The sequence below is a fragment of the Pristiophorus japonicus genome, chromosome 18 (genome assembly GCF_044704955.1).
Source record: "Pristiophorus japonicus isolate sPriJap1 chromosome 18, sPriJap1.hap1, whole genome shotgun sequence".
NCBI lineage: Eukaryota > Metazoa > Chordata > Chondrichthyes > Pristiophoridae > Pristiophorus > Pristiophorus japonicus.
This window is the reverse complement of record NC_091994.1, coordinates 17,454,543-17,467,902: the sequence shown is the minus strand read 5'-3', so window position 1 is coordinate 17,467,902 and position 13,360 is coordinate 17,454,543. Positions and strand designations below refer to the sequence as shown.

The window sequence follows — 13,360 nt, the reverse complement described above, 5'->3', positions numbered from 1 at the left end:
AAGGATGTGAAGGCTTCAGAGATGTGAAGGTGCAGAAAAGATTTACAAAAATGATTCCAGGAATGAGGGCCTTCAGTTACGTTGATAGACTGACGAAGCTGGGGTTGTTCTCCTTGGAGCAAAGAAGATTCAGAGGAGATTTGATAGAGGTGTTCAAAATCATGAGGTGTCTGGACAGAGTAGATAGAGAAAAACTGTTCCCATTGGTAGAAGGGACGAAAACCAGAGGACATAGATTTAAGGTGATTGGCAAACGAACCAAAGATGACATGAGGAAAAACTTTTTACGCAGCGAGAGCTTGGGTTCTGGAATGCACTGCCTAAAAGGGTGGTGGAGGCAGACTCAATCTTATCTTTCAAAAGGGAGTTGGATAAGTATCGTTGGTAGTATTTCTCCAGCGACTTGAGGTGTCTTCTGTACATGGTCCATGTTTCTGAGCTATACAGGAGGGCGGGTATTACTACAGCCCTGTAGACCATGAGCTTGGTGGCAATTTTGAGGGCCTGGTTTTCAAACACTCTTTTCCTCAGGCGGCCGAAGGCTGCACTGGCGCACTGGAGGCTGTGTTGGATCTCCTCATCAATGCCTGCTCTTGTTGATAGGAGGCTCCCGAGATATGGGATGTCTCCGCAAAATCCTACAAATCCCCTGGGAGGACAGATGCACCAACGTTAGCGTCCTTGACCAGGCCAACATCCCCAGCATTGAAGCACCGACCACATTTGATCAGCTCCACTGGGCAGGCCACATAGTTCGCATGCCAGACACGAGACTCCCAAAGCAAGCGCTCTACTCGGGCCTCCTTCACAGCAAACGAGCCAAAGGTCGGCAGCGGAACCGTTACAAGGAAACCCTCAAAGCCTCCCTGATAAAGTGCAACATCCCCACTGACACCTGGTAGTCCTGGCCTTCTTCCGTGCTGTAACCATTCTACGATTCGATGACAAAAGCAAAATACTGCGGATGATGGAATCTGATATAAAAACAGAAAATGCTGGAAATACTCAGCAGGTCAGGCAGCATCTGTGGAGTTAACATTAACTCTGTTTCTCTCTCCACAGATGCTGCCTGACCTGCTGAGTATTTCCAGCATTTTCTGTATCTATGATTCTATGAAAACTGGAAGAAAAAAGCAATCTCTCTTTGTTAGGAACACACAAAATAAACCCAGCCCATTGTGTCTAAATGGATTTGGGATCTTAAATCATGCTCCCTCACTTTCCCCAGTGTCACTGATGCTCCGCCCCTCTGTACATCTGGTGGCATGTGTGGCATGGCGCGCAATACTCCCTGGGATTTGTAGTTCTCGGCGGCTTGGCCTCGCTTCCCAGCGTGCACTGCCGGCGGGGCGCGCGTGCGCAGTGGCTGCGGCGGGCGGTCCGTCCCCCTCCCCAGCAACCAACAACATGGCGCCCTAGAGGAGAGGCGAGATGTCGCTGCTGAGGCTCTGCGCTTCCCGCAGCCCCGGTGCCGTCAGTCTGAAGGAGCTGCTGCTCCTCCAGCCGCCCCCGGGCTGTCACCGCTGTCTGCAGCTCAGGCATCCGGCGAAGGGCTCAGGTAAAGGCCGGGGCTCCGCCAGTGAAGTTAAACAGAAGCCGGTTTCTGGAAGGCCGGGGCTCCATGTGCAGCTGCACACACCTTCTTACCGCCCACCCTCTGTCCCGGAGCCGCAACACCATGCTACTCGCCGCTGGGTGCTTTGTATTTTTCTATCTGAGTCAGAAGGTTGTGGGTTCAAGTCCCACTCCAGAGACTTGAGCACAAAAATCTAGACTGAGGGAGTGCTGCACTGTCGGAGGTGTTGTCTTTTTCGGATGAAGACTTGCGTTTATATATCCCCTTTCACGATCACTGGACCTCCCAATGCGCTTTACAGCCAGTGAAGTACTTTTTGAAGTGTAGTCACTGTTGTAATGTGGCAGCCAATTTGCGCACAGTAAGCTCCCACAAACAGTGATGTGATAATGACCATTTGATCTATTTTTTGTGATGTAGATTGAGGAATAAGTATTGGCCAACACACTAGGGATAACTCCCCTGCTCTTCGAAATAGTGGCATGGATCTTTTACATCCACTTGAGAGAGCAGTTTAATGTCTCATCCAAATTTTTCTTTGATTCCATCGTTTTTAGTGATTCTGTCTTTACTGTTTCATAGAAATCATGATTCTAAAGATTTTAATGCCAGGTGTTGTAACTCAATTTACTGGGTTAGACTTGATATTCATAATGAATTTTACAGCACAGGAGAATGCCATCCTGTCACATCTGCACTCAGTAATCCACAGTTCTATTCCTATCCCTGTTTATTTTTCAAACATTTGTCGCAGTCCCTTTTAAAAGCTATTAGTCATGGGGCCAGATTTTCACCTTTTGAGTTTTTTTCAGCGAAAACGGTAGTGATACATTAAACTTACCATTTTCACTGCGCTACCGTTTTTAGGCCGAACTTTCAGGTTTTACATCTGTGTCGGGGCGCATCAGTAAGGGGGGCGTTGCACGAGGATTCGTGATGCAAAAACGCAAGTTTTGCCAAATTGAGTCCGGGGCTGGGAGCGCTGCAAGAGAGGCCTGGGGGGGCGGGAGGGGGGGAAATTGCAAAAAACATTCACAAAACCTTTAGCTAGCAAACCGCTGAAAAAGAATTAAAAAATAAAAACGTTAACTTACCTTTTTTGCAGGTTTTCATACTTGCTGCTGTAGGCAGGGCTGTACTGTCGGTATTCTGGGCGTGGTGTAGTGCCAAAAGTACGACGGTAATGCAGTCCGTGTTGTTGCACATTGGCGCATCTCTCCCCGGCTGTACTTGAAAGCACCGCCGCAAACAGGTACCCGAGGATCCCGCCCGGGCTTTGCAACCGGGTTTTTGCCATGGAGGATCAAATCGCGGCGAAAACCCGGTCACAAACTTCTCTCAAATCCAGCCCATTGTCTTTTGTTCACAAAGACTTCAGTACTGTTATCAGCAATGCAATTGGCATTTTTAAGAAAAATGTTTGATTTTCTCGACATCTTGTTGGTGAGGTCAGTTTCTAGATCACAGTCAAACTTTCTCTCAGTCTCTAACCATTCTGATCTATAATCTGCACTCGTTTATGCTGCATATTACTCGATGACTCAAAAAGCCATGTTGCCCTGACCTCAAATGCATCAAACTTAAGTCTTTTCCTGTAGCAGCTGTCTGATCATGTATTGACTTGCAATTTAAAACACTTGCACTTCCTCCTTTCTCTCAGTCTCCTTGATTGAAAATTCACTCACCCATTATCCGTTTCCACTGAGAAAAAAGAAGGTAATTGTGCAAGAGGCAGCATGAATCCCCTTCTGTGCATGAGTTTCAGTGCAGATGTGTGGAACTTTGGCACCAGTCTTCCCACAATCCTACGATTATTCAATGTAAGTGGTGAGATCGCCTAGCATACCTCAACACTCCCCACCTGTACCGTTATAAAAATGACACTGTTGTGGTACTAGCAGGGCCAACAAAGTTGACACAGTTTTGTTTACTTGTTCACGGTCCCTACCACATGTAAAAATATCTTTCTAGCTCCTTCATTCTAGCAAAGAGATCATATAATCATAGACTACCACTCTATAAAACATTTTTGTGAATTCTGCGATTGAATTGTTGCAAAGTATTGCAAATGCTCTGTCCAAATGAAAATATACATGGGATCTTAATAAGTTGTGGCTCAGAAGATGTAAGATGATGTAACAGGACTTGTTGTTCAGACCCCAGTCATCTGACTTCAGTGCTGCACTTGGCATCTCATTTGCTGTCCTGCCAGTGAATGTTTCAATTACACTTTTGTCACTGTTCCCAAAGGAATGGACTAACTTGAATTTATAAAGTGCCTTTCACATCCTCAGGTCACCCAAATTTCTTTAGAGCCACTGTATTACTTTGGAAATGAGCTTTGTGGGCAAAGAAAATTATGACAATTAATTGTGTTTTTTAGTGCATATAGTAATAGCTGAGATTAGAATGCCAAATTGATCTTAACTACGTATTGCATTATGACTGTATTGTTCACCCCATTGAAACAGCGGCAGCCAGGAATTATTTTCGCAAAAACTTTCATTGCTTATACAGGTATCTCTGATATATTTAATTTTTTAAAATGTTCTCTTCATATGTCTGCCAGGGAGACTGAGAGAAAGGAGGAAGTGCAAGTGTTTTAAATTGTACGTCAATACATGATCAGACAGATTGTTTTGCTATCTGCATCCACATTGCTGCTCGTGAACATGTCGAAGGCAGGAAAAATAATTATGCTTGCAATCACAACATAGCAGCAACCAAATTTGATAGTTGTCATGTTGTGAAGCACCAAGTTTCCTGTAGTTGCCTTCAGTTTTTTTTTCTCAGAATTCATTATTTCTGTTTATATCATTCTGGGACTGTGGCAATTGTGGATTATCCAGTTAAGTTAGCCTGTTAGACAAACATCACTACCAATAGGGATCAGACATATGTCCTGTCCTATTTATTCCCAAATTAGAAGTTGCATGAAAAGCCATGTTTGCATGTATAATAATGCTTTTCAATCCATTGATCGAGACTTTATTTTTTAGACATGTAATGCCAGCTCCTTATTTTATTGACGGGGCACAGGTGAAAATGACTTAATTATATTAAATTGGCGTCTAATTCAGTTTGTGAATACGCAGGCACTTTCCTTCACACAGCAGAAAAAAAAAACTGAACTACTGTCACAGATGAGGTTTCTATGTGTTCTGAAATGCTTTGAGCAACAGGAAAATATGACGGACCTTCCCTTTTGTTCCTGATCACAGACCTTTCCTTTTATTCTTTCCTCCCCATCTCCTTTCCCTGCCCCTGCACTTGCTTAAAATCTGTTATATCTCTAACTTTTTCCAGGTCTGACGAAAGGTCATCGAACTGAAACGTTAATTCTGTCTCTCTCTCCACAGGTGCTGCCTGACCTGCTGAGTAGTTCTAGCATTTTCTGTTTTTATTTCAGATTTCCAGCATCCGCAGTATTTTGCTTTTGTATTAAAGGAAAATATGACTGATAGTTATTGATGGCTATTCCTTGTTTTTATGGACTGTGTACCTAAAGATGCTTGCAATTGATCTTTCAGAGTGGCCTTGGGGTTTCTTCAGAAGAAATTACTCTTCTATTATCCTGAAGAAGGATGATGGAAAGAATCAAACCTGTGAGAGAGCGCTTCTGTTAGAGGGTGAGTTTGGAGAGAGAAAATTGAAGGGGAACCTGACATGTTTCAGGAGTGTGTTTTACTCATGGGGTTACTGGGAGCTATCTTTCATGGGACTCCTGTATTCATGCCAAAGTCTTCACTTTTACTTCTGAAACAAATATTTCAAATGGTTGAAATTACATCACTGCAATGTCTAGATCTATCTTATTTTTTTTTAAATGTTGTGTATGCTGTAATTTTTAAAAATTCCCATTTCACATACTGCTGCCAATGATCTGAACCAGAAACTGCAATCAGGCAACTTTTCAAGTGTTGTTGTAACTAAACTGTTTGTATTGTAAACAGAAAAAAGATTTGTACATTCACAAGCTTTTCAGTCCCCGTCTGTAAAATAAACAGAAAGACTTGCTTGTGATGGTTATTTATTTCTTAAAAGCAGATAACGGGTAAAAGCTGACTGCTGCTTATAGTTGTGTATAAGACTAGAAATTTGGGGATTAAAAGTTTGTGTGAGGGGGACTCATGTAGGTGCATCATTGTGCTGTGTTGAACTGTATCTCATTCTGGAAGAACACTCATCTCCTCGGCCAGTCTTGCTCACCTCCCTTTCTTGGATTCTCCAGCACCACTTGATTATCTCTATCAGTTTTCTGCTCCTAATCCTCAGCTTTTTTTCTTCTCCCGCTCCCCTCTTTTAGGCTCCAGTTCACTAGATTGATCCCTGGGATGAGAGGGCTGTCCTATGAGGAGAGATTGAGTAGATTGGGCCTATACTCTCTGGAGTTTAGAAGAATGAGAGGTGATCTCATTGAAACATATAAGATTCTGAGGGGATTGACAGGGTAGATGCCGAGAGGTTGTTTCCCCTGTCTGAAGAGGATAGAACTAGGGATCATAGTCTCAGGATAAGGGGTCGGCCATTTAAGACTGAGATGGGAAGGAATTTATTCACTTAGAGGGTTGTGAATCTTTGGAATTCTCTACCCCAGAGGGCTGTGAATGCTGAGTGGTTGAGTATATTGAAGGCTGAGCTAGATAGATTTTTGGACTTGAGGGGAATCAAGGGATATGGCAGTAGTGCAGGAAAGTGGAGTTGTGGTCGAAAATAAGCCATGATCATCTTCAATGGCAGAGCAGGCTCGAGGGGATGTATGGCCTACTCCTGCTCCTAGTTCTTATGTTCTTATGTCTCATATTCACTCTCATGTTACGTGTTTTCTGTTCCTTGTGCACAACAGTGACGTGTGCGTTAAAATTAAAATTCCTGCTCTGGAGAGCCAGTGTGTTGAATGGGGCATCATACATGTGGGTCATAGCATTTTTTGGTTGGCAAATACAGATGTTGTCAGATATGTGGTTTCTTTTTTAAGTGTGTATATATAATATATGTTCTGTTCAATCACGTCAACTATGTTATTGGCCTGTTTTATCTTGATGTATGCATTTCTACATTATTTGATGAAAGTTTCTAGTTAATTTTTTTTATTTCCTTGTTTCTACTCCAAATGGCAGTTCTCAAAGCTAGAATACAGCAACTGCAGGCAGATAACGTGACTGAAATGAAATGTACAGAGGTACAGTTTGTGAACAGAGTAAATTTAACTCCTCTAGAAAGTCGTACCGGGTCAAAGAATCTCACTTTTCTGCCGGCCAGAGAATTAAAGAAATCTCTTAACCTGAACTCTGCAGCTCTCGTGAAAGAAATAACAGCTGAAGAACAGACGGGCAAAAAAAGTCGCGTAGAAACAATGTTACCAAAAACTACCTCTGCCCCCAGCAAATGGATCGAAAAATTAGATAAGGAAAAACGTAACAAAACCAGGAGGCAACTTAGTGTTGTGAAAAAAGTGAAAGCACCTCTGCCATTGTCCAATGCTAAAAAGGTTACTGGTGCTAAGTCCACGGAAAGTGGCAGAAAAAGTACTTCAAAAGCCGAAGCTGCAAAGACTCTAGCAGCACGCAGAACTAGTCCTTCTGTAATGAGTAATCCACATACAGTTCATCCAGACCCAAAGTCTGATGCATTACGTGATTCTTCCATTCTCACTGAAGTGGAAAAACTTGACCAGCAGCTTAACAACTGGGAGCCTTCTGCCAAACTGCTTGAAGACGAAGAAGGCAACAAATATGGTGACGCCCAGCGGAATATTTTATCCTACATCGAGGCTTGTGCATTCAACAATGATCTGGACAGAGCTCATCAGTGCGTCATGTTCCATCACCGGATTCTTACTCGCCGGAAGCAGTTGAATATTAAGATTTACAGCGTTTTAATGCATCTGTGGGCTAAAAAGGTTAGTAGATTTACAGGTACTATAATATATTGATGCCACCTACAACCTTTACTCTGAAGCACTTTTCCAGGGTTCCTCTGTCTGCCTGTTTGTATTAACTTCAAATTCATTGACAGCACTGTTACTTAAAAGCACTCGCTTCAGAAAAAGTGTTTTTCAAACTGTTGCTGTTTTGTATGTGAATTTAAATTTGCTAACCACAATTCACGTTTTAATGGTCAAGAGTCCACAGTAAAAGTGGCTGTAGTTTTTGCATTAATAATTTCACTAACAGAAGCCACGGGATGGCTGCTGTGGAAAATGGAAAAATGTCACGTTGGTGCAACAGGGAATGCTGTTCTGAGGAAGGGTTTAAAATGCCTTGGTGGGGCACAGTAGAGGAAGGTTGATTCAGTATCTAACCTCGCCATACCTGACCTTGGGGTTCTTGGTGCTGACACTGGGTTTTACAAGGGGAATGTGTTCCATTTTCCAGCAGTAACATCCCTTGACTTGATGAGCACGACATTTCAAGAGAGGAGGCGGGTAACCGCGTCGTTTTGCCGAGATGATCACTCGTGTTTTTTGATCTAATTAATGCGGTTGTCAAACATTTGGCAAAAGTGGTTTGAGAAGGCAGAGGTTAGAGTCATTGTTCATCACTGCTCTAGACATGCGCTGGAGAGCGCCAGCTTTATTGAGAAAAAATTGAAACGTTACTCTATCTGGCACCTCAGCAACCCATTTCCCAAGATTATTTCCAACATTCGGGAACTTCTCAGAAGTGATATTCTGTTCTGTCAAAAGTCAGTGCTATCTCTTTTTAAAGAAAAAATACATTCCTTTTTTTTTCTCTCCCAATTTTCTCTGTTACATCTGTTTATATTTTCTGTTTTATTTTTCTTCTTTGACATTTTGCTCCTCATCCTTGTAGTTGTCTCCATAACCTTGCCCGTCTCTGCTCTTGCCTCAGCTCATCTGCTGCTGAAACCCTCATCCATGCCTTTGGTACCTCTAGACTTCACTCCACATTCTACCCTACGTAAACTTGTGTCATCCAAAACTTGTCAGCCTGTGTCCTAACTCGCACCAAGTCCCGCTCACCATCATCCCTGTGTTCGCTGACCTACATTGGCTCCTGGTTAAGCAACGCCTCGATTTCAAAATTCTCATCTTTGTTTACAAATTCCTCCATGGCTTTGCCCCTCCCTATCTCTAATCTGCTTCAGCCTCACAAACCCCTGAGATGTCTGTGCTCCTCAAATTCTGCCCTCCTGAGCATCCCTGATTATAACTGCTCAACCATTGATGGCTGTGCCTTCAAGCTGCCTGGGCCCCAAGCTTTGGAACACCTCCCTGAACCTTTCCGCCTCGCTATCTCTCTTTCCTCCTTTAAGATGATCCTTAAAACCTATCTCTTTCACCAAGCTTTTAGTCATTTGCCATTTTTATTTGTTTTGTGTTATAACACTTCTGTGAAGCACCTTGAGATATTTTACTATTTGTTAAAGGTGCTATATAATTACAAGTTGTTGTTGTCTATTTTCTACTATTTCATTTCTCTGGCCAATGTTCCCCTCCTTTGTGTCTGAACAAAAGCATAGGGTGGTCAGAAAAGGATAACGTCAGGAAAATAACCTCAAATGATTTGCTTTCAGGGTTCATTAAATCAGATTGGCAAGCTTTTCAGCCTGGCGGAGGAAGCAGGGCTGAAGCCAAACCTGGACTGTTATGTGGCAGCATTGGAATGTATGGGACGCATGGAAAATTGCTCATCCCATGTGATTGCAAGGTAAACAGTGATTGGAAAAATCTCTCAAAAGCACTAACACTTTCAATTGCTCTTAACTCATTCTTGCACATTTCCATAGGCGAGCAATGGGAGCACAATAGCCCAGCGAAAAATGCACATTGACTGTAGAAGAACAGATTTCAACTGTACATCCATGCATCTGTTCTCAGAAAATATTTTATTGAGGCCTGTGACCTAAGGAAGGATATACTTTCCTTAGAGGGGGTGGATTGAAGGTTCATTAGATTGATTCCTGGGAAGAAGGTTGTCGTATGAGGGAAGATTGAGTAGAATGGGCCTATACTCTCGAGTTTAGAAGAGTGAGAGGTGATCTCATTGAAGCATGCAAGATTCTGAAAGGGTTTGACAAGATAGGTACGGGCTGTTTCCCTTAGCTGGATAGTTTAAAACTAGGGGGCATAGTCTCAGGTAAGGGGTCGGCCATTTAGGACTGAGACGAGACATTTCTTCACTCAGAGCGTTGTGAATCTTTGGAATTCGCTACCCCAGATGGCTGTGGATGCTCAGTCGTTGAGTATATTCAAGGATAGATAGATTTTTGGACTCAAGAATCAAGGGCTATGGGGATCGGGCAGGAAAGTGGAGTTGAGGTCGAAGATCCGCCATGATCTTATTGAATGGTGGAGCAGGCTCGAAGGGCCGTATGGCCTACTCTTGCTCCTAATTCTTATGTTCTTATGATAATTTAGAAATTTATCTTGCAATAATTGAACAGTACAAAACCATAGCCATTGATGAGATTTCCTCAATAGATGATCAGATTTATGAACTCCTTTGTATAATTTTGGTACCTTTTTCACTATTGATACAAGAATCTCAAGCCTGTTGGCGCGTAGAATGTATGGATAGAAAATCTGTTTTAGGAACTTAAGTATGTTCGGAATACGATGTGATGTGTGCTCAATGAGTCCAGCTTGAATGGAATTTTAACACAACTGCAGTAAGTTTGATATTTTGACTCTTCCCATCCTAAAAATTTTTTTGGCCTGGAAATTACTGTATATTGAATCTCTCATCTTGAGTATGGTACAAATACTTAACGCACTCGTATCAAATTCTTTGCTAATTTAGCAGAGGTTTCAGCTTCTTAAAATAGGAAATAGGGAAATTTGATGTGCATTAAGCATTTGTATGATAACATTAGCAATAGTCACTTCTAGCCTCATATGAAGAAAGCAGACACAATTGGCATACTAATTTATCAGCCTAGACACAGAGAGAGGGAGGCGGTCGTTTCGTGCTGGAGTCCGAGTGTGATAACCTGAAAGCAACCTTGAAACCTGTTACGTATTTTCGATTTAAAAAAAAATATATGTATTACTGAGAACTGGTAGGAGAGTTTAATGTATTATTTGTAGCAATGTTTTTCATTATCTCATTCGTTGCACTGACTAGCTAGGATTTTCCGTAAAAGTGATGCACTTTTGCTTTTCCTCCTCTGTCCATAAAGTCACCTCTGGTGTACTCCAGAGCTCTAACCTTTGTCCGCTCATGTTCATCACTTACATCCTTCCTCTTAGCAGCATCACCTGAAAGCATGGGGTCAGCTTTCACTTGTTTGCTGATGACACCCAGTTCCATGTCTCCACATTCTCCCATCAATTCAAAGGCTGCTGCACTCAGCAATTGCCTAGTTGACATTAAGATCTAGAGGAGTTAAAATTTATTCCAGCTAAATGTCTGCAAAACAGAAGCTATCCTTTTTGTCTCCTGTCAGCATCTTGACTGTAGTAACCTCCTCAGATGCCACTTCCGATGAATCGGAAGTTATGGAATGTCATCGTAATCCTTGCATCCCGAGATGAGCATCCACTCCGTTATCTCGATCATCATTTTCTTTCACCTCTGCAATGTTGCAACGTATCCCCTACCTTTCCTCCTACGACCACTGAAACTCTAGTCCACGGCCTCTCTAATGCTTTGCTCAATGGTATCCCCACCTCAACTCACAAATCACAACTTATTTAAATTAATGTAGCTCATGTGCTCCTCTGCACAGAGTCTGGCACTCTGATCACCCCTGTCCTCTCCCAAATTTCACTGCCTCCCCATGCTCGAGCGAGCGGACTTCAGAGTACTTGCCTCGCTTTCAAATTCCTACACGGCCCCCCACAATTTTTTGTTAGTTACTTAATCCAGCCTTGTATGTCTATTCCCCTCACCCCCCCCCCCTCCCCCACTGCTATTGATCGTCCCCCAAACCCTCAGTTCCATTATCGGTTTTCTGCTTATTCAGCCACTATTTTTCCTGCCCTCTGGAGCCCCCTGCCTAATTCTCCTTGCCTTGCCATTTCTTTCTCAACATTCAGAAACCATTTCAAATCTTTTCTCTTCAATCTGCTTTTGCCAATTTATAGTCTCGGTTTACCATAAGAAAAAATAGTATCTCAAGCATTGTAGCACTCCCTCGGTGTTGTACTGAAATGTCAGCCTAAATGAGGCGATGAAGTCCTGGAACGCGACTTGAAGCCATGATCTTCTAACTTCGAGGTGACAGGGCTACCACTGAACCAATTTGCACTACTCTTGGTAAAATTGTTCTGAATGGACCAAGTTATGAAAAATTGCATGTTTAAATGTGAAACAATCTGTAGCTGCATTTACTTAAGAACTGTAGTGTCAAAGAGAAATAGTTGCATGACATACTGATGCTAATATTGTATTAGAAATCTGGAATGAGAGGATGACCTGACTCCAGAGTGAAACAGAGTCACAATCCCTGGAAGGAGGGAGTTTCTCTATGTTTTGCTCTTGAGTCGGGTCAGACTCTGACTCCAGATTTACACTGCCGATGCCCTTGGTATGAAGTGAAACTACCTCACACCAATATTGCAACGGTCACTGCAGTTGGAGCCAAGAGTGGACATGGTAATATGTACCTGTTTTATCCACTAGATGGCTCCTTTGCACATAGATGTTGTAGAATTAGTAGAGTATCTCAGTATGTACTGTAATCAGTGTTCTGCTTTAACTGGTGTTGATTGAGGATCCTCAAAGTCTTTCTTTGACCGTTTAATTTCAGCAGTCATCATCTGCTTGCATATTCTCCCAATGTTCCATTTCCTGCAATTTCAAATGGCCTGGCATCAAAGTTTCCGCTAAGCTGCGCAGCCGTGCAGTTGTCTGGAGGTCCCGCACAAGCTGCTCATCGGTTTTTCAATTGAAATAATTGTGCACGCGTGAAAAATGTATGGGCCACGCAGCCAGTTAAAGGGCCCGCACACCCAAAAAAAATTACAGGAACATTGCCTGGCAGGAATACATGAAAATGGTGGCGAAGTTACAGTAAATGACAATACTGTGTGTTTAATTTAGGACTGTGCTGAGTGGAAAAATGCCACTCATCGGGCCCAAATTTCCCGAACCCCTTTTTTCAGCGAACTCTCCCGAGATGCGCCGACTTTGTGCGCCGGAAACAGCGCCGAAAACCTTATTCACGATTCTGGCCACTCTGCTGTATGTCCCGGGTCCTGGCGCGGTGCTCCTCGTGGAGTGGGGGGGTGGAGCTACAACCCTGCGCCAAAAACTGCCGGCAGCTGCGCGCGTGCGCAGTAGAGCGCTCACGCATGTGCAGTAGCTCTGTCCCATGATTGTGATGATGATGATGCCTGCAGAACGCGTCCAGCCCCTATCCCAGGCCGAATGGCCTGCCGTGCAGGCAGGCCGCTGAGGGCTGCAAGAAACAGGTTGGTGCGACTGAGTTTTGATCGGGGCGAGAGAGAGCAGGGAGTGGTTGATCGTCTTTGGCTGCAGTCTAGTGGTTTGGACTGAGGATAGCTTGTCATGTAGCGACGTCCCTTGCCATGTGGCTTTGCGTTCGTTTGGTTGGGTGGCGGTCTTGTTATGTTAAAAAAGCACATAGACAGTGACAGCCATGTGCTTAACCTACATCCCATCCTGTGCATCAATAAATAACCAGCAACATGCAGTTAGGTTGTATTACAAATAATTTATGTGTGAAGCTTTGACGATGTCAGAGGGCAAAAAGGGAAAATGGGCAAAAAAGGAAAAAATTCCCACCCGAAAAGGCTTGAAAGTCGGTGGGGGGGCGGCCGCATTCTCCCTCCCCTATCCCGGGCATTAGTTAAAG

At 43.3% G+C, this 13,360-nt stretch overlaps 1 protein-coding gene across 5 annotated transcripts in view; it reads left to right on the top strand.

The window, feature by feature from the left end:
- Window positions 1-1,406: 1,406 nt before the first annotated feature.
- Window positions 1,407-13,360, top strand: part of polrmt (polymerase (RNA) mitochondrial (DNA directed)) — a 137,621-nt gene continuing 125,667 nt past the window's right edge. For all 5 annotated transcript variants that reach the window (XM_070859707.1, XM_070859706.1, XM_070859709.1 and 2 more), the window contains exons 1-4: window positions 1,407-1,558; window positions 5,107-5,205; window positions 6,697-7,478; window positions 9,116-9,249. In XM_070859707.1, coding sequence (XP_070715808.1) covers window positions 1,432-1,558; window positions 5,107-5,205; window positions 6,697-7,478; window positions 9,116-9,249 — 1,142 coding nt within the window. In that variant the 5' untranslated portion in view covers window positions 1,407-1,431. The remainder of the gene's footprint in view (window positions 1,559-5,106; window positions 5,206-6,696; window positions 7,479-9,115; window positions 9,250-13,360) is intronic.